Source organism: Lepeophtheirus salmonis, chromosome 5, assembly GCF_016086655.4.
Source record: "Lepeophtheirus salmonis chromosome 5, UVic_Lsal_1.4, whole genome shotgun sequence".
Taxonomy (NCBI): domain Eukaryota; kingdom Metazoa; phylum Arthropoda; class Copepoda; order Siphonostomatoida; family Caligidae; genus Lepeophtheirus; species Lepeophtheirus salmonis.
This window is the reverse complement of record NC_052135.2, coordinates 39,384,644-39,408,243: the sequence shown is the minus strand read 5'-3', so window position 1 is coordinate 39,408,243 and position 23,600 is coordinate 39,384,644. Positions and strand designations below refer to the sequence as shown.

Here is a 23,600-nt window from a genome sequence, read left to right as displayed (position 1 = left end):
TTATAAGTGATAAGTGATAACGAAGTAATACTGTTTTAAAAGATTGCTATAATATTATTTCTCCCTCTCTACGTGCCCTAACTCAATAATGGGAAATATATCGATGTAATACATACTTTTTTAAGTTAAAAATACAAAAAGTGATGAGAAACACATAAGAGCAGGGAAAAAGACAAATGCATTGAAATTTTTCATAACAGCCATTATATATATTTATGCTTCAACATAGATAACTCAACAATTTTATTTTTTGTTCTTTATATGATATATAAATAATGTTTGAACAATAAATCTGCACACATTAATTTATGATAAATAACGTTGTTGGGAAAAGAAATTATATGCAGTTATGTTTCTAGGTATTAAATAAAATTAAAATAAATAGACTATGACTACACTTGATACTTAGGACGAATAGCGGTGGAGTTAATGCGTTTTTGATTATCACGATGAACTTCAAATGAAAGTTGTTCGTCTCTTCTAAGCCCAAGTCTTTTCTTGAGAATCGCTCCAATTCTTCGGATGCCGTCATCCTCGTCATACGCTGTACCCAACCAAATTGATATTTTATCTGATTTATTACGAAGACTAACAACAGCACCATTAATCAAATCACCAGACCCTTCAAAAGCTTCACCTATTAAAGACATCATCACTTCTAGCCAATTCACATCTAGTCCTGAGTACAAGATATTGATTAACAAACCAACTGAACGTAAAATCAAATTAAACGACTATCAGTATCTACTAACCTCCGTCAAATGATTTTCTTCTATTTACAGGAGTACTATAAACCCAGCGTCCTCCATTACAATTAGAAGCGTCTTCCCACATGGGTTTTACTCCCTTTTTAAAGAGACAATAGTCACATTTATCACTTATCTCGGAGGCTAACTCGATATGATTATATATGGCCCAAAAATCTTCCACAGTATTGAATGAAATTACCTATAGTAAAATAAAATAAAGTTTTAGGTAAAAAAAAGTAAATAGAGTAGTCGTATAACTTCTATAATGTAATACTTAGCCTATTTTAAGTAGTTAAGTAATCTTTCATAAGTAGACGTAGGTATAAAATTATATACCTACATCAGTATTGTTGTTTGTCTCATAATTATTTACTCAGGAACTAATTTTTCAAAATAAAATAAAAATTTAACCTCTTTGAGATTGTCTTCCCATGCATTTTGTGGATCATGATTATAATACCAAAGAGTCCATTCATGTTCTAACGGATGCTTGATTTCAAAGTCGGTAGGACTATCAGCGGGAGATACGGAGGCACTAGAATAAGGTGAGGTGCTTTCAGCCGAATATTTTCGACTACGAGTTTCGTATTGCTTTCGACTTGTTTTCATCTTTTTCTGAAGATAAACTTTATTCAATATTTACCTATAAATGATTCATTATTATTCATAAATATATACTACGAATGATGCATAAGTACATAGATTAGAAAGATATTATAGCTCAATCAAATTCTAGATAGACTTCTTTAAAAATGAGAAACTACATTAGTTTGGAATAAATAAAACCAGTATATAATCATAATTATTTAATCTTTATTAATGGACTATACGGAACAAAAACTAATTAGCATAAATAGTTTCGAAAGACATGTTGATTTTCTTAGTCTTATTGAACCATTGATGAGCTTCACTCCTAGAGAAGTCGTTATTCCTTGGATTCCAAACTCCACAATTTGCTTTATAACGTAAATAAAGAGAAACTTTTTTAGACACACCAGTATAAACAATAAGTCCCAAATCCCTCCTTTGAATGAAACCCGACGCAACTGACTCTACATCTTCATTTATAATTATACTGAGAACTCCTTCGCCCAATTTCTCAGAGAAATAGGACAGAGTCTCATTTTTAGATCTAAGAGTCAACAAGATGACATTTCCACAGGACAAAGCACAAACAATAAGTGGCATCCACTTAGACAAACATTCTCCATCTTCTAAAATGAAGCCTACAACTCCAGCTGGATCCTTTATATCCAAAATATGTTTATCTCCTCTGCCTGATCCGCAGTCTAAATTGTCAGGCATAACCCATTTAGCGAGCTCGTTAGAATACATATTACAGAAATTAAGGGCATTGTAAATATAGCGGACTCTTTTAGTCTTGAACCAAGCACCACTAGCCTTAAGTGCACAAATGTATGACTTATCGACAGAATATGGAATGACTTGTTGAAAATGATTATCAATATCTTGTTTATTAAAATGATCATTCCTCTGAAGCTGTTTAGGAATTCTACCTTTCATACGATATATAAAGGACTCGTCTACGTTATTAATGTGGACAGTCTCAAAGTCAAGTTTATGAACGATTTCCATGCTCTGTGAAAAGTTTTCAGAGAAGACGAAGGCTTCTTCTCCATAATAACTCATAAAAAGAGACAATAACTCTTTAGACGTTCTAAATGGAGTTGCCATGAAGATAAGACCAACATTAGGATCAATGTTAGTTGGAAATGAAGTGAGAATGAGTGGAGCAATATCTTTGGATGAATACGCTTCAACACCTTCAGTTTTGAGTAATTCAGAAAGATTTCGTATAGTTTCTTTGGTGATAATGCAATCTACTCCAAGTTCGCTATTATGACTTCCAATTACAAATTTTTTCATTCTTCCATTCATTTTTTCAAGAAATATGTGGAAAATAGACTCTTGGATAAACAAGCGTGGAATTCTAAAAACCGAATACCCGTTGTAGCTCTTAATGGAAGTAATAATAGACTCAATTACTGAATCCAAATCAGCAGAGTCCAGAATTATAGCAGGACTCCCACCTATAAATATATAAAAGCAAGAATGTGGAGACTCTTGAATGGTACTAGAGAGAAATCATACCCTTTCGAATGGATGGCAAAAAGGATCCACTTGAGCTGACGAGCCATTTCACCTCGTCACTCGGAGAGTAAAAAGAGTCCCATTCATACAAAATGGGTACTCCCTTTAAATAGTCTGGGAGAGTGGATAAAGAGCCTCCCTCCCAGAGAGGGATTTCAAACGAGCCCTTTTTAAATTTTGCTTCATTCGTCAACTTTTTAAAAAAGGCAGCAAGAGAATCCTTTTTGTGTGTTAAAAAGATAACAGGGTGCCCGGCAGCCAAGGCTTCAATGCTACGGTTAAAAAACACGTCTCCCATCATGACCACAGGTCCTTGAAAAGTCCATTCATCTCCCATACGGAGTGCACACTCATAAATCCATTCAATCAGTCCATCTACATCTAATCTTCGATTATCCAACTCGCACAAGGACTGGAAAAACGCCGCATTCCTCTCTATAAAATCAACACATCAAATGACGGCAAAAGTCAATGAGACGGACAACAAACAACTCTACCTAAAGCCTGCGCTAAGCAAAGCAGTGGAAAAGGAGACTCTGCTAATACATGCGAACAGTCCCAGGAACAGCTTTCCTCCTCAAAGAGCCCTTCACCTTCGTTCGACATCCAACTCATGGCTGCTTGAGCAGATCCTTTCCTCATTACTCCCCTCGAATATTCCAGCTTCATTCTCTCGACCCACTAAGGAACAAAGAACTAATTGTAATTTCAAATGTGGAGATGGGGGAGACATGAGAGAGACGAGGGAGAGCAAGTAGGAAGCAACAACATAAGAAACTCTCTCTCCAATTCACTCAAACGCCGACAACTTCATCTTAGTTTTAATTTATAATATTCAAGTATACAACAAAAAACCTGTAGAACGAGTTCTATGATTTCGGGAGAGAGAAACACAAAACACCCATTCAGATACTGAGATTCTATATCAACAAAGAAGAAGAGTCTTAAGGACTTACCTTTGCTTTAGATCACCACCTCCTTCTTCTCACTCAATCCCTGTCACAATAAAATGGCGAATTTCTTTTAAGGATCCTAGTTTTTTAAGTACTTCTTTAATCCTAACTGGATGATATCCTTAACCAATCAAATAAGTAGGACATCATCATTTTACATTTGGACCTTCATTACTTTGCAAATTATAAATTTGATTTTTTCAAATTGACCATTTTTAATTTAATTATAGAAAATTGAAAAACAGACATACCATTAGGCTATGGATTCTTTAATTCTCTTGATAAGAAATAAAGACTTAAAATTCAAAAAGAATGTTTATGTAAGTTGATGATATAGCATAATGTTTGAGACTACTCCTATTTCACAAGTTGAAACAAAGTATACTCTTTCTCAAAAAGACAGTAGATAAATAGACATACGTACATGTTTGCATAATAATATTATTATTATATTATATCCTTACAACAAATCAAAGTCATAGCAAAATGATTATAATCTTAATATATAAGTCTATATTGATTGAGCAAAGTCGCACTTTTCTAAATTAATAAAAGCTTTAACATGAAATAGTAGACAAATTCATTTTTTTTTAAAGAGACTGACAACATTATCAATAAAAATACAATCGAGAATGAATATTATACATAATAATTAATTAATTATATAATGCACATTGTACAACGGATGCGCGTTCGTGAGAATTCTTAGAAGAAAAATATAGAGATATAAGTATTTATTATATAAATTGAACTACATTGGGAAAAAAATGATCCTAAACAATTTGGATGGTCAAGATATTACTCCTCAAAAATATATAACTATGACTGTATAGCTGGCTAGGGTTAGAACTTATATTTAATGTTAAGAAAACTTGAGTGACACAAGCAAATATACATTAACTAAACGTTCTAACCCTATGGAATATTTACATATCAATGAGAAAATACATAATAATATACTAACATAATGATTATATAAGTAAAAAAAAATTGCGACATATTGAATCACTGATTAATAGTACATACTATACATAGATGGATGTATTCGATGATGACGAAGACTCAATATCCTTTATTGCTATTGTCATAATATATTATTTAAACACCGATTCCATTATTCTTCTCTGGAGTTTCGGAATGAAAAGTAACAATAGTATTGAGGGGTTCCTCTTCTTCAGAGTCTCTTAAATTTTCAACTGGACTATCACAATGTTTTGACTTCAAGTTTTTCAGAAAATTAATAAAGGGTATGACTAGAAGTAACGTTCCAGATAGGGCTATAAAAAACCCAGAAAGGCCGAAAGTGTAAAACCATTCCTTAGTCTCATCATAAAGGTAGCCAGCCAAAGGAGGACCAATAAGATTTGACATTCCTTGAGCAAGAAGTACGTAGCCATAAGCAGTAGAAAATTGATTTAATGAAACAATTTCTACCAAAATCGGCGATGTTAGTGAGTAATTAGCCGCAATGGAAAATCCATATAAACCAGCCATGAAAGCAAGAGCCCAGTATTGAGTTAAAAAGGGAACAAATGCGTTGGCAATGCCACATATCAGCATACAAGAGGCATAAAGCCAGTTCATATTGATCCAATCTTTGTCACCACACCAACCTATGATAAATCCTCCTAACATATTAAATATTCCAATCACAGATATAAGAAGAGTTGCTCTTTTAGGACTAAAACCGAGGTCTTTCTCTGCATAATCCATCAAATATATGTACATAACATCAAACCACATATATAATATAAGATTAGACAGACAGAAAAATATAAATTGAAAGTTCATAAAGGAGCAGTTTTGAAAATAAGAAAGAATCCCCGTGCCGTTAGCGAGATAAATCGTTTCGCCATTTTTAGGTTCTTTGCGAGTATCTTTAATTTCATGAAGAGACGCATTCGAATTACTTTGAATCCCTAACAAATCAGGACAAGAGGAAGCCCTGACTCGATATCGAACAATCGTATGAGAAACTTGACATTTACTCATCTTCATACGATAAACGTGTTTTTCATCTACAGGGCAAACATCAATAGTTGCTTCAATAAAACCTAATTTTCGTTTTTCTTGTGGTAATGGAGGAACAAGGCCAGTAAGCGTACTATTCTTCCTAAAGAAGGAGCTCATCTTTCGCTTCAGATGTGTGCGACTACAAAGATGCCGTATAGGTTGATTCATTTCTTCAATATCTTGGGGTGATTTAATAATTTGTAGTTTGTAGTTTTTACTTCGGAGAGCAGTAATGACTTCTTCTGAGGATTTGATATCTTCCGAGGACAAAAATGTAGGTAAATCTAGAAGAGAGGATGTTTTCATTTTAGAAGGAACACTACGCATTTCTTGTGTGGATTTAGTACGTCTTCTTGGAAGAGAACCATTAGTTACTCTCTGAGAGCGTGATGTGGACCAATGAAGGTCCTTAAACAAAAGTCCACACACGACCATTTGTAAACAGCATCCTCCTAGAAGAATGGAAGCTCCTCGCCATCGATATTCTGTAACAAGGAATTGAGTAAGAGGAGCAAAGATGAAAGTTCCAACACCAGAGCCACATACTGAGATCCCAGTGGCTAAACTCCTTTTATCATCAAAATAAATGGTTACAATAACAATGGCAGCCACATAGCAGAGACTAAGTCCAAAGCCCGCAATGAGGCCAAAAGTAATGTAGAGGTGAGCGAGAGAAGTTCCAAGAGAGGAAAGTAGAAATCCAAAGGTTGCTAGGAGGGATCCTATCACAGTTGCAATACGACATCCATATCGGTCGCAAAAAGTAGAAGCTAATGGCCCACTAAGGAGAGGAACGGCATGAAATATAGAGACAACCCAAGCTGTCAAGGCTTTACTCAGTTGAAACTCTTCTTGGAGCTCAATGAATAGAATACCAAAGGAAAATGTCACTCCATCTGCTATACAATTCACCATAAAGGATCCAAGAACCACAACCCATCCCCAGCCTCCGTCTGGGGCATCGTAGCTATAGTCCTCCTCCTCATCTTCCTCATCCATTCCTTCCGTCCGTCTCACTTTACGTACTGGTACTTCACGTACTTATTATCTGTCAACTTAGCCTTTCTTTGTTTCACCACGTACTCTGCGACTGCTGCTCACATCTCTCTCACTTCAGCTTTATGTACTTATTTCCCTTATTAGCTTCAGCTACAATTTCTTCTTTTTCTTTCTTCAGCTTCACCCTTTCTACAACTCAGTCACTAACACAAAGTACTTGGATATCCTTAGCTACAATTTACTATCATTGTCATTGACTCTATTGTAGCTTCAATCAAATAACTATGGCTACCTACCCACTAACACCATTATCCGTTCATTACTACATTCTTTCCTGTTTCCTACACAAAAAGTTGATAGAAAAAGAAATTGGGTACTCAAAATTTGATATACAATACTTGGCTTTCAAATTTTATTTTTCAGTAGATTAAATAGAAAATTGAGTTATCCAGGAGGAGCTTTAGATGTTTTTTTGTTTCCCAGAAAAACACTAGGAAGTATTCCTGTAATGAACACTTAATATAAAATCAAACCCCTGGGTATCTTTCTATCTATTTGCCAAATTCTTCAAATACTCTTACGGACAAGGAATGAAAGTGATTGTCAAATGACCGTAAAGAAGATAATATAAAGATTGAAATAATCAGACTAATAAGTAATACATATAGAGTACAGTATTAACTATTATATACTTATTTTACTCATATACAGTTACCTACATAGACATATGACTTTATGAGTGTGCTTGTTGAAAAAAAGGCAGACAAAATGACATGATGACATTGTAAAACAAACATAAGCACTGTCGCTAGTAGGGTTTCTCATTTCCCTAGAAATTGTCATAGAACGGGATCCCGGTTCTTTTAAATTCCGTAACCCGATCCAACTTCCAAAAAAAAAACTTTATTAATAAAGTGATGAAAGAGCTAAGTTTTGGTAGAGATGAGGTTGTATAATTGTCCAATACCCGACCATGGGCTAAAAGTAAACTCAATATGCATACATAATTAATGCAGTATTTCACAGGAAATTATCGTAGGTGTAAACCCCAAGAAATCTCGAGAGAGAAACTTCAATTAATTGATACTAGTAATTTTTTTTTAAATTGAATCATTATATATCAGATAATAAATTTAATACTGAGAACATGCATCATCAATAAGATCTCTTCTAGTGGAGTGTAAAATATCATGTATGTACATATAATATACATTTATTACCAATCTTCATAAAGGATATAAACAGATTAGAAAGTGAACATAGTCTATAATAATATAAGCCATTAAAAAAAACAATTATTGTCAATTATATAATATGATGAATCTCTGTGTTTTATTCTATATCGAGGAAAAAATCAATATTTTAATCCGAAGAAACAAGTAAATACAGGGAGGGAGAAAGGATGTGTATGTAGTAAGCGGAGGAATGAGATTAGAAAGAGTAAAGGACTTCAAACAATTTTTGAAATACATCACATATATCACTGATATATATTGAGTGTTTTCACTTTTTACTGACATAGCCGCTCATAATATATTAATTTTATTTTAATTAGATTAGCCCCGTTTGATCCCACGCTAGAAAAAGTTATGATTTTTGGTTAAACTAATTTAGATTGGGAAAAAAATCTTTATCACTCCTGAAACTTTATAATGAAATGTATTGAATGAACTTTTTACATAATTATTTTTTTAGTTTCATTAACTTAAGTTTGTGTAATTTCCCCCAAAAACATACTACCAATTATATAAATTTGATGAAACTTGTGCAGTCTAATAGTATGGGCAAGATTTAAGTATTTAGAAAAAAATTATAATATTTGAAACTGAAGAGTTATGAATCGAAAATTAAACTACACCCATTTGACCCCACCCTACCTGAATGTATAATTGATCGCATTGGAGATTACAAAATCCGTTTTTTGTAAATTGTAGATTAGGATGACCAACAACCGTCCTCTTTTATCCTTACATGTTCTCTTTTTACACCCTGTCCGATGACTTTTTTATAAATTCCTGAATGTCCGATTTTGTTAGTCATATCAAGATCCAAAATTTTTATTAATAAATCCTTTATTTGCCAAATTCTGAGGTTGTACCTAAATTATGCGGATTTTCAGTACACTTACTTTCGATTTAAATCAAATATCACGGTTTATCATAAGCATCAAATATTATTCAATGTAAGTTTTAGGTTTGTTTATTCAAAAAGCCATTTGATTAAGATGCATTAAGATTTATTGGAAATATGTCCATTTTATGAAGTAAAATTTTCAACTTTGATCCCCAAAATGTCGTATCCTTCAATTATGATACAATTAATGACTTGAAAAATTTAGGAGTCTCCTATTTTAAATTACTAATCCCTAGGTGTATAATATTATGCGGATACTGCATTGATATAATAGAGAAATTAAATAACTACCGTTGATCTCCAGTTAAGTGGGTAATCATAATTAGGTATGTTTTTATATTAGGGATGGTATAATATAAGTAAAGTAACATAACCATTACTTTAGAATGAAGATGAAAAGCAAATACAATGAAAAGCTGTGAATGGGTGTTTGTTTGTTATCATTTAGAAATGGTTGTCCTTGTGTGATGTCACAGATGCTACAATAGTCAATATAATTATAGATTAGAAAAATATTGATTTCATTTGTCTTTGATTGTAGTTAATATTGTGAAGGAAAAACGGAAAGATAAATTATATAAATTAACGATTATCATTTATATAGAATTTCATCAAAATGTCCATTATTAAATCATCTGAAGATAATAGAGAATATCGCGGGCTTACTTTGGAGAATGGACTCAAAGTCATGCTCATTTCTGATGCCAAGACGGAGAAGTCCGCTGCTGCAATGGATGTATTTGTTGGGCATATGTCAGACCCCGAGGAGCTCCTGGGCCTCGCGCATTTCTTAGAGCATATGCTCTTTTTAGGTTCTATTTTAATTTAACATCATTTCTATATTATATTTAATTTAAATGCATGTGCTTTGTTGTCCGAAATGCAGGAACGGAGAAGTATCCAGACGAAAGCGAGTACTCTCACTTCATATCTAAACATAGTGGGTCCAACAATGCTTACACTTCCCATGATCACACCACTTACATCTTTGACATTGGATCAGACTATCTGAAGGAAGCACTAGATCGATTTTGCCAGTTCTTTATATCCCCTCTATTTACAGAATCTGCAACGGATAGAGAGGTCAAAGCCGTTCATTCAGAGCATGAAAAAAATATCGCTTCGGATTTGTGGCGTATTCTACAATTAGAAAAAAGTCTTTCTAATCCAGAACACGATTTTTCTAAATTTGGAACAGGTAATATATATACCCTCGATGAGAATCCTAAATCCAAGGGAATCTCTGTGCGAGATCAGTTGATCAAGTTTCACAAAAAGTGGTATTCGTCTGATATTATGTCCCTTGCCGTACTTGGCTCTGAGTCTCTTGATGAATTGGAGAAAATAGTCGTCGATAAATTCTCTGCTGTTCCAAAAAAAGGAATAAAGCCCCCATTTTGGTCAGAGCATCCTATTGATGAATCCAGCTATAGTTATAGAACCTTCGTTGTTCCTATCAAGGATCTGAGAAACTTATTAATTACGTTTCCTACTCCCGATCTTCATCCTTATTACAAATCTAGTCCTAGTAATTACATTGCTCATTTGATTGGACATGAAGGAAAAGGGTCTCTTCTATCAGAGTTAAGAGCAAGAGGATGGGCCAATGGTTTGGAGTCTGGGGAAAAGTTTGAGACCAGGGGATTTTCTTTCTTTTGTGTTAGTGTAGATTTAACTGAAATCGGAATCAATCATACGGATGAAATAATATCTCTCGTTTTTCAATATATTGAATTAATTAGACGAGAAGGCCTTCAGAAATGGATTTTTGATCAATGCAAAGAGATTAAGGCTACTCATTTCAAGTATTTAGATAAATCAAAACCCTATAACTTTGTAACCTCTCTTTCTACTTGTCTTCAAAAATATCCCATGAATGAAGCTCTTTGTGGACCATACTTAATTGATGATTGGGATCCAGAGCTTGTCAATATGGTACTTGATTATCTTTGCCCACAAAAAGTTCGCATTTTTGTTGTTGGCAAAATGTTTGAAAACAAGGCAACTGAAACCGAGAAGTGGTATGGGACCAAATATTACCAAGAGAAAATTAATTCTAACTTAATTGAAGATTGGTCCGAGTCCAAAATGATTTGTCCAAATTTAAAATTACCTGAAACTAATCCATTTATTTCAAAGAATTTTGATTTGGTTAAAAGGGAACCTGGACAAGGCAAATTTCCGTCTATCATTAAGGATACTCCCTTGATGCGACTATGGTTCAAACAAGATGACGAATTTTTATTACCAAAAGCAAACCTAAAATTTGAATTCAAGATACCTTTAGTAAATGCAGATCCACATCACGTGAATTTATCTCGTCTTTTTTTATCTCTTCTGAGAGATGACCTAAACGAATATATCTACTCTGCTATTTTGGCTGGTTTAAATTATGCTATTCACAATACCAAACAAGGAATTATGCTTGGTGTTTATGGCTACAACGAGATGCAGCCTATGTTATTAGATAAAGTGATGTATAAACTAACAAATTTTAAGACTGATGAAAAACGATTTTGTATTCTCAAAGAACAGTACGTAAGAAGTTTGAAGAATTTCAAAATGGATCAGCCTCATGAGCATAGTATATATAATAATAATATTATACTATCAGAAAAAGACTGGCACAAAGATGAATTATTAGATGTCATAGATGAATTAACTATTGAGTCTATGAATGAATTTGTGGGAAAGCTCTTCTCCAAAACATATATTGAAGGATTAGTTCATGGTAATTTGACAAAATCAAATGCTCTGGATATTTTCAACATTATAGAACAAACTCTGAGCAAGTCTAAACCTCTAACTCTATCACAATTAGTCAAATTAAGTGATAGAGAGCTGGTTTTAGAGGACAATTCTCATGTCATATATGAAGTCACGAATGAATACCACAAGTGTTCTAGTATTGAGAGTTACTATCAAATAGGACTACGAAACCATAAATCAAATATACTTTTGGAACTTATAGCTCAAATAATGGACGAACCATGTTTTAATATCCTTAGAACTAAGGAACAGTTGGGTTATTTAGTTTACTCAGGACTGAGGCGTAATACTGTGGTTCAAGGTTTTCGTTTTGTGATTCGTTCAGACAGACATCCACGATTTGTGGATTCACGAATTGAAGCCTTTCTTCAATACATGATAAACTTTATTAGAGAAATGAGCATAGATGAATTCAATGATCATAAACAAGCTTTGCAAGTAAAACGTTTGGAGAAACCGAAACGTTTAAGTTCAATGACAGATAGGTATTGGGGGGGAGATTTTAAGACAAACCTATATTTTTGATAGGGATGTTATTGAAACTAATGAGCTCTTAAGCGTCACGAAAGAGGAGCTTATGATTTTTTTCGAAAAGTTTCTAAGTAATGAAAGTAAAATCAGACGTAAATTAGCTTGTCATGTTATTTCAATGACAAGTGATGGAGTTGGAAAAAAGGATCAAGTGGATATGACGAGCGAATACGTGAAAGATGCACCACCTCCAAAGCAAGTTGTTACCCCTATTATTATTAAGGATACTCTGATCTTTAAGTCAAGTCGCCCACTATATCCCCAAAAAAAAATATCATATGACCCCTAATCATTCAAGAATTAGATCATTCCAATTTTTTTATTTGGTAAAATAAATTATTAAGTAGGTTTTATGTTTTTTTAAATCGGATTTTAGCTCTAAATATACATACAAAAGTATTTCAACCTGTAGGACTCAACTAATCTACATCGTATATTTTCTACTATAATTTTGTATATTTCGAGGAACTTTCTTACCTCACCAATGATTAATACTGAATAAATACATCATTTTTATTCCCTAAATACTCACTAGCTGATTATAATATGATATTTCCTAGATTTTGGGTCATTTGGTCAAATTGCTAAACATGTACAACGAGAATAATGTAATTCATAAAAAAATAAATAATATAACTAGACGATCAATACATGTACATTACAATAATAATATTCATATAATATCAAGTGTTACAGCGACAACATATAAGGGGTAAGGCTAACTTAAAAATAATTTTACAATTAATTAATGACAATAATAAATTCAAAAATTTCAAACAATGAACTTTAGTGCCCAAACTAACTAAAACTGCATAACTCTATACCCAAACTTTATTGAATAATTCCATGAAGGAATCATATATCATAAAAGTAATTGCCACATCCAATACAACGCGACTCATTCTTGGAATCGTTCCTTTATAAAATGCCTTTGGTCCTTCGTGTACAAGTATCTGTTTTGCACAATCAAATGTGTTTTTATAACGATGTGCTTCAAGTCCTTGCATTCGAGTCTTAACAACATCAAGAGGTGTATTACCAATAACAGAGCATGCTCCTGCAAATCCTCCAAAAGCCCCAACTAACAACTTAGGAACATGCTTTGTATTGTCACCTCCTCGATACCAATCTTTTAAAGACTCCATTACATAAAATCGAATTGCTTGGTTAGAACCTTGTTTCATGATGGTAGCAGAAACTCCTTGGTAAGTACCCTAATCAAGATTTTAAAATGTTCAAGAAAAATGAATATATTATTTGAACGTTAGACGTCATACTTTAATCCCTTGGTCCTTTAAAATACATCTGAGTCCATGGTAAAAACCTTTATATTGAGGATTAGGACTTCTTTGATCATTGATAAACTTTACTTTAACCGTTTCCATCGGAGTTACAGCAAAAATTGCCTCAGATACACCCGCACCTAAACCACAAAGTAAACGACTTCCTGGGCTCAAATTTCCTTTTTCATCGGCGGATTTCTTCTTGAAATATTCAAATGAACCAAATCGTACTGCAGATTTGGGTATCGACCCATAAACCAGGACAGAGAGACCTCTATAAAGACCTCTTATACCTCTTTCATTTATAGTTTGTTTTGTGCAATCAGCAATCCCTAAAATCGAATTAATTAATGCGTTAGTGAGCAAACCTATTTATCAAATATAACACTAACAATTAACAAACCTTTATATTTTCCAACTTTTTCATCGAGCTGTAATTGCGTTTTGACATATTCAGTGGGATATGTTATACAAATCTCAATTCCTCCTGTGATTCCTCCAGCAACGATTCCCTTCACTGTTTTATTGCTTCCACCCTGAGTGGTAGATACAGCAGATAGTTGTCTAACATTATCCATATTGATGTTGTCAATTGATGTCCCTGATTATAGTACGTTTTGTATCCTAAAACAGAGAAAAACTAGTTGCAGTAAAAATTCATTCCACACGCCTTATCAAGACAGAAGAACCTGGAAAACTGGAATACTGACTGAAATAAATATGTACTAGCACTCTTAAATGCCATTGAAGTAGTTATTATGAGGGAAATCATTTTTTTTAACTTCAATAAGTGTTATTCATCCCCTATTTAGAAAACTTTCATATTATGCTGAAGTTTAATGCTCCTACAAATGTATAGTTACGGTTTTAATAAAATATGACTATTAATACAGTAGACTTAGTTCAGGTCAACTATTAGTGACGGTGGTTCATCGCTCCAAGTGGTAACAATAATGTATGGTTATTTCAAGATTTTTCCATATTAACAAGTTACATAAAAATTCTATGCACCATTAGTATCCTAATAAAAAAATATACTTGTTCTCCTTAGCCTCTTTCAATCTTCAAATAGATATCCAATCCATTTTGTTATAAAGGTTACCTGGACATATTTACTATAACTTATAGTAAATATGTAGTGAGTCAACCAGAAATGACGCTTGAGTAAAAATCAAGTTATTGATATTTGTTCCATTATGGGATTTATGTTCAAATTTGAGGGATGGATGAGATACTCAAGAACATTAGCTATAATTTAGAGCCTTTCTTTAATTAATGTGACTCCAATTGACCTCGTTACAACCTTTTGAATATAATTGGTCATATTCAAAGCCTCAGATATTTGTTAATATTTATTAAAACGGAGTTGACTAAAATAAAGCGAGTTGATCTGATCCAACTTTACCCCCAGAGGAATGATATTATTATTATCTGTGTATTATATACTATTATAGTATTATTCATAGAATGAAACACGGTTACTATTAAGTTTCCAAACGTTATAAATTATTTCCGACAACGTTTTTACCACCTCCTATTTGGAAATTCGAACGTTTTGTAGGGAGCAATCCTTGGAAATGACCACAATTTCCAAAGATCCTCTCAAATGTGTGTTTTTTCTTGAATGGGTGAAAAAGAAGACAGGATGAAGCTCTATATGGGAATGTCCAAACGTACCCTTTGATAGTTCCGTAAAATACATTTGGATTGTCTTCAAATGGAAAGAAAAGACTAAACACACGAGTCAGTTATACTAAATATAATAGGAATGAAGTTCAATTGTTGACAATTGACTTTTCGGAGGCAAGTCCATTCCATATTCATCTATTAAAAGAAGAAAGATTCGCTTGTTATATTTATATAAAATCAATTTTCGATCAAATGTTGAAGATGAAGGAGCAGGGACATCTCACATATATCATACATATTTGATAAAGGGAACAAGTAAATTTATATATTGTACTTTAAAAATAGGTTTATATATTCTTATTTTCTTTTATACCTATTACAGGAAACTTGGAAGAAAGGTTCTAATTGTACTGCATTACTTGTATATCATGAAATAATGCAATTCAATGTGACAATTGTGGTGCGTGATTTCTTTTTTCCATAATATTTTTATTTGTCATCTATTTTTTTTTTTTACTGCCTTTCAGAGGTCAGAACAAGAATTTCATTATTATGGGCCTTTTAGCATACATTGTAATGCTGCGAAAAGTGGATAAAATCTATGTTCTCCTCTGATCATCCTGGGATTGTAATAATGAATGAGTGGTCCAACAGTAAAGAAATTAATTCGTTAAGGCTATTAACGAATATAATTTCATCTAAGGAATTAACAATTTTGATTCCTGAAGATTTTTTATCAGAAGAAAGAAAATAATATCTAAAAAAAAAATATAGGCCCTCTAATCAATTGTGAGAAAAAGAGGAAAAATTTATGGAGCACTCTTCAAGTCTTCTACCTATATCAATTTCGTCTACCGCAAGTCCTCTTTCTACACCATACTCTCCTTCAACATTGAATCCGTTTCTTACCTCGATCACCCTCCTATATTTAATCAGCTTCCCTCCTCTTCCCACCTCATCATCATAAAGAGTTAAAGAAAGGTACTTCAATTGTATTAGATGTTCCTTATATAAACGATTTTTAAATAAAAAAGATCGAAAATGTAGATGAAGTAAATTTTACATTAACAAACATTTAAAACAGTTTTGTTAAAAATTGATTTGTAAAAACATTAATAAATAGTTGAAAGACTGTTATCTCGATCCTTGTTTTTTATTCCAAAAAAAATAATTATATTTTCAAAAAATTCAAACTTGTGTAATGTGTATAACACATTGAGATGAAAGTTATGGATACAAAACCGAAATCTCCGAATAATTTATCAAATTGCACTGGTATATTGAATCACTTAGAAAACTTTGCATATATAAGGAAATCTGAATGCTCAACAATCATAAACTATATTCCATATTATAGTTTTTCTTTGATTAAGGAAAGATCGATGACTCACAAGTAATATATATTTAATTGAGTTTATAATAAAAAACGCATAACATCAAAGGGATGATTAAGAAGAAGTATTCCGCAATAAGATTCAAAGTATAGTCATTCGATTCTTGAAATTACAAAACTAAAGTAACTCAAAAGTCAACTTCTTTACGTTCCATCCATTTTCTTCCTCTCTTCAATCCCATATTTTTACTTCGTTCTGTCTTTAATGTAGACAGTTGTGCATCATAATTTATATCGTACAGGAGCGCAAAAAAATCTAATATAATGAATATAAAATAATCCAACATTGAAGACATCGAGGAAATTATGAATGCAGAAACATCTCTCACCTGCTTCAATAAACACTTATTATATGCTTAGAATTAAGGAATCAATGTCCTCCTCAACTCCAATGAGCAATTTGTGTTTTATATCCTAACTCTATTTGATATTCCTCTGAATGATAATACAATTATATTTGTCAGAGACTAGAGCAAAATTTGAAGTAAAGGGATTCAGAGGATTCATTGAAAGTATTTGAAAGTATTGGAAGGCATTGGGAAAAGAGGGACAAACAGTAAAGACTTTTGTATTTCAAGTTGTGAGTTGAAGTAAACAATATTCAAAAGAGCTTCTCACTCTTTAATATCTACTACGAACCTCAATATATTTAATAATATTTAATAAAGAACATGAGTTCCTTCAATAAAAATTTCCGAATTACTTGTTTCATTGAAGATTAACGGCTCAAGAACTCTGTTCATTAATAAATCCTAGCATCAACGAAGATAGTAGAATTTGGTTATCAAAATTAAAAATTAAATTAGGGACACCATATGTTTATTTCATTTTATTGTGACAGCAAATTTTTGAAATCTTTAAGTAGGAATAACGGGGTCTCTGTAGGGCTAATCAAAATAATTTATTAAAAGAAATAGAAGATGATTAGTTGAAGAATACAAATCCATCCCACAATTTTTTGAGAAAAAGTATTTCAAGCGTCATTTCTAGTTGTCTCACAACATACTATGTTGTATATACCAGATCCCTTTGGATAATTTCTCTTGAACCACTTGAACTAGAACCGACAAAGTCGAACCGAAACTGCCATATATTGCTTATCGGTTTCGGTTCTCGTGCTTTTGTCTCTAAAGAGAATATATAAAAAAATACAATATATATGATAAACAATAGATTAGCTTCAATCAATAAGTCAATTTTCTAAGTTTTTTTTTTTTGCAATTGCAGTGTTTTCCAATGATTTCTTAACGACGCCAGGGTAATACAGTTGTTTCTTAGTTCCCAAATAGCTAAAGGTTTCTTATGGATCTGGAAAGGTGGTTTTAGGCACCAGAAGTGCTAATAAAAGAATGAAGTATTGGGGTAGATTATGGATCCAGGTGCGCTACTAAGCTTATCCGGGCCCTAGAATATGTATGATAACTAATATTTCTTTAGACAGGGTTTCCTAAACTTTCTGTAGACTGAAGCAATTCTCCATCTTTCTATGACCTCCCCTGACAGTTCCTACTTTGAAAACAATTGTCTTAGGCAACCTTAGTTTTCAAGGCTCCTTGTGGAACTTGGGGCACTGCCCACTGAGTGTTTAAGGTGTCTACACCCCTGTTTGTATCTTATATAATTTCCTTGGCCCGAATTTTCAAGCTATGGTCCTTGTTATAAGTGCCTGTTACCAAACTAAGAGTTTATAAAAAATAACAGAGACCAATAATGCCGAACCGAAACCGTTTAAATAAAAGAACCAGGGCCGATGGAACCTGAACCGGGCACAACTTTGTGTATGTAAATTGCAATCAAGAAATATCCTGACTTATTAATGAAAAATTTAGTTGGTACTTATGATGAGGATAATGTAATAATTAAAAATCCAATAGATATTAATTGTGTTAGTTCATTCTTTCCCCCAATTAAATTATTATTTGTTATCTATAATCATAAGGCACATTAGTTAATTAATTAAAGGGTCCACGGTTCTTTCACTAATTTATACATAATAAAGAATCAAAATGAAATTTTAATTACCTACTATAAGATATAGCGTAATATTATATTAATATATTATAACTAGGAGGAACCTTACATACCCAGAACCAGGGGCGATACTAGCTTTCCTTATTTTAAGGGGTTTGACCCTATCATCCAAAAAACCCAGACTTATCAACCCCTTCCCCATAACGTGAAGAAATTTTGATACTGTTTCCTCATATTTATGTGCCTTTTTTCTTACTTTAAATTGGAAAAAGTTAATTACAAATCGAGTTAACTCGCATCAAAGTACATGTTCGGGAGAAAATAGTACGAAGACCTTCGCATTCATTATTACTGAATAAAATGAATAATAATCAGTAGATTTTAACTGCAGCAATATAGTTACAATTTTTTTCACAGAATTACAAATTTAAACTTTTTTTAATCCCCCTTTTAGTAGAATCGAAGCTTATCATGCGACCCACATCACATTTTGTCGACAATGCTCCAAGAATATTAGATATATTATGCCATTGATATACAATAGTATACTGGTGGTATGTTTAATTACAGATCAATTCAAGCTTAAATTGGTTGTATCAAGGAATATAGCTTATAACGCGTTTTAAGTAGAAAAAGACAAAACATGACATAAAATGACAAACCTTACCTTCATTATCCAGCCCTAATTAACATTAATACGCACTTTAGAGCAGATATGCATATATTTAACTATTGAACATTATGCCCTAATATCCCAAAATAGAGTACACCATAACATGAGCAAGAATGGGTTCTATTAGTATATTTTACCTTATCAATGAATGACGTTATGTCATATTGACTTGGAACGAAGCAAGTTCAACCATGAAAACTAAAAAAACTATATATATACATATATAAATTTAAAAAAACCACAACGTTGTGAGAGTATCATGTGCCATGAGAGAGAAAAAATTGCTTTCTACGACTTACAAGAGAACCAATCTCTTTTGATATTAAAAAAAAAATAACATAGGCGAAAGATAAGCAAGGAAAACACTTTTTTTAAGGGTTTATTGTAGCAATATTTAATATATCCAACAAAAAGTTTATAGGTAAGCCTCAGGGAACTCGAAGGAAACTTCCTTCCCAGTCAACTTCTTATAGACAGCGCCAAAAGTCCCGGTCTAGAAGAAAAAAAAAAAAAAAAAGGATATGAAATGTAAGATCGATTAAGATTTAATTGCATAAATAATCACCTTATGTTCAATGTTGGTTTGTTGATTTTTATCCAAGTGGATTTTGAAGAGTCTGGATCCGTCAAGACGAATTCTAGTTCTCTTTCCCACGATCTCGGCAGGATAAACTAAATCGTCTAGAATGCAGCTGTGGACAGAAGTAAGAGTCCGACTGCGAGGTCTTTTCTGTTTGAGTTTATTGGCCTTTCTTGTGGGCTTGGGAAGAATACGCCGTTGGGCAACAAAAACGACATGTGTTCCATTAAACTTCTTTTCCAATTCGCGAACTAAACGAGGCTGAATCTTCTGAAAGGCCTTTAATTGGGGAACTGGGACAAAGATTACATAGGCCTGAAATGCAAAGAGATAGAATTGAGTCATCATTCATGGACATCGTTCAACTCAATAGTTTTACATGGAAATGAAATTGTTTGGAGCCTGAATATACCCGGGCATAAATAGCCAAACGGGAACTTGGACAGCTCTAATGGAGGTTACTCTAGCGAAATATTAGTTTGTTAAGAGATGAACACTATTATCAAGTTCAGCTCTCACTGGGACCTCGCACAGACAAAACTCGAAATGTTTCTTTCTTACCTTTTTGTCTCCAACCTCGATCTCTTTAACTGCGGTAATGTAGAGCTCACGGAGTGGAGCCTTTAAATCAGAGTTGAGTTCAAGGTCCAAGATGGCCTGAGAGACTTTCTTTTCGAGCTCATCAGGATCTTCGAGATTGGCCTTAATTATCTTGATTCGGTTCGCGAATGTCATCTGTGATAAAAGAACAAGAAGAAATCCATTAATATCTCAGTCATCACATGAGATAATCGGGTAAAAATCATCTCTTAGAGATGTGTAAATCTCGTGTCCATTCATTAGGGAGTATTTTTTAAGACTTGAGAGCAGAAAAATGTACGTACCTTCGGATCGAATCCTGTCCGGAAAAGGAAGATGAAAGGAAATAATAAAAATAACAATTACAACGTTTTCTATTTTAAGTTCGAACTCTTTCTCTTCCTGTATGTCGGTCCGCTAACCGCTGCTATTACTAATAACTAGCCCACAGCTACAATATCGAAGAAGCTCAGCTCTATAGATTCTCTGTCTAAAGTATAGCCACATTTAAAACCTGGCATTTATAATAATTATATTAAATAGTTAATTAAATGAATTTATTTAGCTCTCATACTATGTATTCTGATCCACCTCGTTATACGGTGAATTTCTTAAACATATTTCTTATGATTCAGGCCAGAAGGCACAAATCTGTGTCCGTTGGTTCTAATGCATTAGATAAATATATTAGTTTTGTAGCCAACGTAATAGAGAAATGTAAATTTTGGGACTTATTAACTATCGAACGTCAGAGTTCGGTTCTCGTTTAAAGATGTAAAAGCTATAAAAAATGTAGTTAGGAATCCGACAAAGGATTCTGTTAGATTTTCAAACTTGAAAAGATCCGTATATATATTATAATAATTAGTTATGTTTAATGTCTTTGATGTATGTTCTACAAATGCCTGGCAGGGCTTGAAATACCGGGAAGTAAGTGTTGGCTATTGTCAGCTGTTGAGTGTAATCCGAAGTGACTCTGATATTCTAATAGTTTCTTCTTTTGTGTACGACCTATGAATGATTAATTAGTTATTAGGATCGATTAAGAGTGAAGGGAAGTCTAGTGTGTAATTGATTAGAAGATCAAGAAGGAGTTATGGATCCCGACTGGATCTTTAAACTTGTGCTGAGCTTTTCGTGGGTGGAGTACCTTTGGGAGGCATATTTGAGTAAGCGGCAACGGGTGATTTATGTGGAGAAAGTGCGTCCTCCCAAGGAGTTGTCTGGTATTGTGAGTGATGGTGATTATGAGTCAGCTCGGACCTATGCTTTGGATCGTTCCATCTTTGGAAGCTATCAGGCCCTTTTCAGTCAGATCCTGAGCACGTTGATTGTGTGTTCCAACGGCTTCAAATTGGTTTGGGATGTCTGCAGCGTGGAAAATGAAATCTGGACCTCCCTTCTCTATATCTTTGTATTTAATGTGATTCAGGTGGTGATCGGCGTGCCGTGGACGGTCTACGAGACCTTTGTCCTGGAGGAGAAGCACGGCTTCAACAAGCAAACCCCTGTTTTTTTCATCAAGGACCAAATGAAGAAGTTTCTCCTATCCCAAGTGATTATGATGCCTCTCATTGCTGCCATCATTAAAATCATTCAATATGGTGGAGATTATTTCTTCATTTACTTATGGCTCTTCACCCTCTGCTTTGTTCTCGTCATGATGATCATCTATCCTGAGTTTATTGCACCTCTTTTTGACAAATATATTCCCTTGCCGGATGGAGAATTGAGAACCAAGATTGAGGAACTCGCCTCTTCCGTTCAATTCCCATTGTATAAATTATTTGTTGTGGAGGGCTCAAAGCGTTCATCTCATAGCAATGCCTACTTTTATGGGTTCTTCAATTTTAAAAGAATAGTTCTCTTTGACACACTGTTGGAAGAGTCTGAGCGCAAAAAGGTCAAGGAACTCACTGGAAGTGATGATAAACCTGAGAGTGAGGAAGACGCAGCAAAGGGATGTGGTACATCAGAGATCTTGGCTGTACTCGCTCACGAATTGGGGCATTGGAAGTTGAATCATGTCTTTAAAAATATTGTTATTGCACAGATCCAAATTTTGGCCATGTTTGCTCTCTTTAAACACTTATACCAAGATCAAAATCTATACGCAGCATTTGGATTTATTGATCAAAGACCCATCATTATTGGACTAATGATCATATTTCAAATGATCACGGCACCTGTTAATGCAATCCTTAGCTTTTTGATGACTGTACTTACGAGAAGATTTGAATTTCAAGCAGATGATTTTGCTGCAAGTATGGGGAAATCCAAAGAGCTCAAATCTGCTCTTATCAAACTTAATAAGGACAACAAAGGTTTTCCTTTATTTGATCCTTTATATTCAGCCTGGCATCACTCTCATCCACCCATTTTAGAACGAATTAAGGTTCTCGATGCCGGTAAACGTGATTAAAATTTAATATCATCTTTGTATTTATATTTTCAAATATGTAGTTATTGTATTTTGTCAATTATTTTGAATTTTTTATGAACAAAGTAAGTGTTTCGCTTTCGTAATTCGTGTTAATAAATGCAAATAGTGTATTAAAGTCAGATTTACTTATTCCTATGTTTTCTTCTAATCTATTTAGCTGTATTGTCTCTTTAACAATTACATTTGATTCGTTATTTTAAGGTACATTCTCCTTTGTAATGCTGGAAATCTTGGGTACTTTCGTCTTAATAATATAGAACAATATTCAAATTGCAACATTAGTGGTGTATGCCCTAATTAATATGCCTAATATTTGTATTAATATTTAATATTAAGTATGCCCTTTATGCCCTAATTAACAAAGATCAACTAACTTTTTTATAAAGGCACGGTTACTAGGAAAAATGACGAATATGAGTCGGATATTATTATAATTGATGACTTGATAGTTTGAATATAAAACTAACATATTTTTCTATTTTTTATGATACATACCAAGGTTAATTGAAATAGAAGTATTTCTATTAACCTTGATATATATGATCAGTGGCGTCGCTAGTTTTTGAACCCCCAGGCACACACATACAATGAAAGTTAGCATCGCCAGCAGGGGAGAGTCTTACAAGCATTTGGATCTTCAGCGCAACCTCCACTATGCAGAGCCTTTAAAAACTAGTTTTTGGTATGTAATTGCTCCACAAGGTAAAACGCTTAGCAAATTATAAAAACTACCTACTATAATATGCTTACAAATGAATGCCGAACATATAAAAAAATAAGAGTCAACTTA

General features: G+C 33.3%; 6 protein-coding genes across 10 annotated transcripts; 2 read left to right on the top strand and 4 right to left on the bottom strand.

Moving 5' to 3' along the window:
- Positions 1–181: 181 nt before the first annotated feature.
- Positions 182–4,162, bottom strand: LOC121118107 (eukaryotic translation initiation factor 4E). 3 transcript variants are annotated; one of them, XM_040712653.2, is made up of 5 exons: positions 4,066–4,162; positions 3,818–3,988; positions 3,359–3,542; positions 2,862–3,296; positions 1,543–2,800 (listed from the first exon to the last, which is right to left on the bottom strand). In XM_040712653.2, the coding sequence occupies exons 3-5, from the start codon at positions 3,528–3,530 to the stop codon at positions 1,590–1,592; spliced, it is 1,818 nt and encodes a 605-aa protein (XP_040568587.1). In that variant the 5' UTR covers positions 3,531–3,542; positions 3,818–3,988; positions 4,066–4,162; the 3' UTR covers positions 1,543–1,589. The 3 variants fall into 3 exon arrangements, with proteins under 3 accessions (XP_071744766.1, XP_071744767.1, XP_040568587.1); XM_071888665.1 differs by lacking the exons at positions 1,543–2,800; positions 2,862–3,296; positions 3,359–3,542; positions 4,066–4,162 and adding exons at positions 182–679; positions 753–948; positions 1,161–1,392 and having other exon boundaries at positions 3,818–3,952; XM_071888666.1 differs by lacking the exons at positions 1,543–2,800; positions 2,862–3,296; positions 3,359–3,542; positions 4,066–4,162 and adding exons at positions 182–679; positions 753–948; positions 1,161–1,364 and having other exon boundaries at positions 3,818–3,940.
- Positions 4,163–4,241: 79 nt separating this feature from the next.
- On the bottom strand, positions 4,242–8,695 carry LOC121118106 (monocarboxylate transporter 12-B). The gene has a single exon (XM_040712652.2). The coding sequence runs from the start codon at positions 6,824–6,826 to the stop codon at positions 4,913–4,915; it is 1,914 nt and encodes a 637-aa protein (XP_040568586.1). The 5' UTR covers positions 6,827–8,695; the 3' UTR covers positions 4,242–4,912.
- A 738-nt stretch (positions 8,696–9,433) lies between these two features.
- LOC121118111 (insulin-degrading enzyme-like) lies at positions 9,434–12,784 on the top strand. Its single transcript, XM_040712656.2, is given in 3 exon segments — positions 9,434–9,771; positions 9,846–12,220; positions 12,222–12,784. Coding segments are annotated over 3 exon segments (2,898 nt in total). The 5' UTR covers positions 9,434–9,575; the 3' UTR covers positions 12,549–12,784.
- A 68-nt stretch (positions 12,785–12,852) lies between these two features.
- On the bottom strand, positions 12,853–19,500 carry sea (mitochondrial citrate transporter scheggia). 3 transcript variants are annotated; one of them, XM_040712659.2, is made up of 4 exons: positions 19,346–19,500; positions 13,946–14,166; positions 13,537–13,874; positions 12,853–13,473 (listed from the first exon to the last, which is right to left on the bottom strand). In XM_040712659.2, the coding sequence occupies exons 2-4, from the start codon at positions 14,118–14,120 to the stop codon at positions 13,078–13,080; spliced, it is 909 nt and encodes a 302-aa protein (XP_040568593.1). In that variant the 5' UTR covers positions 14,121–14,166; positions 19,346–19,500; the 3' UTR covers positions 12,853–13,077. The 3 variants fall into 3 exon arrangements, with proteins under 3 accessions (XP_040568593.1, XP_040568594.1, XP_040568592.1); XM_040712660.2 differs by having other exon boundaries at positions 19,203–19,408; XM_040712658.2 differs by lacking the exon at positions 19,346–19,500 and having other exon boundaries at positions 13,946–14,245.
- Positions 19,501–19,571: 71 nt separating this feature from the next.
- On the bottom strand, positions 19,572–20,828 carry RpS7 (ribosomal protein S7). Its single transcript, XM_040712661.2, has 4 exons — positions 20,673–20,828; positions 20,350–20,523; positions 19,774–20,103; positions 19,572–19,701 (listed from the first exon to the last, which is right to left on the bottom strand). Exons 2-4 carry the CDS (start codon positions 20,521–20,523, stop codon positions 19,624–19,626), a joined length of 582 nt encoding a protein of 193 aa, XP_040568595.1. The 5' UTR covers positions 20,673–20,828; the 3' UTR covers positions 19,572–19,623.
- A 296-nt stretch (positions 20,829–21,124) lies between these two features.
- LOC121118112 (CAAX prenyl protease 1 homolog) lies at positions 21,125–22,925 on the top strand. The gene has a single exon (XM_040712657.2). The coding sequence runs from the start codon at positions 21,464–21,466 to the stop codon at positions 22,787–22,789; it is 1,326 nt and encodes a 441-aa protein (XP_040568591.1). The 5' UTR covers positions 21,125–21,463; the 3' UTR covers positions 22,790–22,925.
- The last annotated feature ends 675 nt before the right edge of the window (positions 22,926–23,600 follow it).

Coding starts and splice junctions, on each gene's coding strand:
- sea (XM_040712659.2), bottom strand. CDS start 14,120: ATGGATAATGTTAGACAACTATCTGCTGTATCTACCACTCAGGGTGGA. Junction 13,875..13,945: donor AAAAGTTGGAAAATATAAAG/GTTTGTTAATTG, acceptor ATTCGATTTTAG/GGATTGCTGATTGCACAAAA. Junction 13,474..13,536: donor TAAAGGACCAAGGGATTAAA/GTATGACGTCTA, acceptor AATCTTGATTAG/GGTACTTACCAAGGAGTTTC.
- RpS7 (XM_040712661.2), bottom strand. CDS start 20,523: ATGACATTCGCGAACCGAATCAAGATAATTAAGGCCAATCTCGAAGAT. Junction 20,104..20,349: donor TCGAGGTTGGAGACAAAAAG/GTAAGAAAGAAA, acceptor TTTGCATTTCAG/GCCTATGTAATCTTTGTCCC. Junction 19,702..19,773: donor AAACCAACATTGAACATAAG/GTGATTATTTAT, acceptor TTTTTCTTCTAG/ACCGGGACTTTTGGCGCTGT.
- LOC121118107 (XM_040712653.2), bottom strand. CDS start 3,530: ATGAAGCTGGAATATTCGAGGGGAGTAATGAGGAAAGGATCTGCTCAA. Junction 3,297..3,358: donor TTGCTTAGCGCAGGCTTTAG/GTAGAGTTGTTT, acceptor TTGATTTTATAG/AGAGGAATGCGGCGTTTTTC. Junction 2,801..2,861: donor TTTGCCATCCATTCGAAAGG/GTATGATTTCTC, acceptor ATATATTTATAG/GTGGGAGTCCTGCTATAATT.
- LOC121118112 (XM_040712657.2), top strand. CDS start 21,464: ATGGATCCCGACTGGATCTTTAAACTTGTGCTGAGCTTTTCGTGGGTG.
- LOC121118106 (XM_040712652.2), bottom strand. CDS start 6,826: ATGGATGAGGAAGATGAGGAGGAGGACTATAGCTACGATGCCCCAGAC.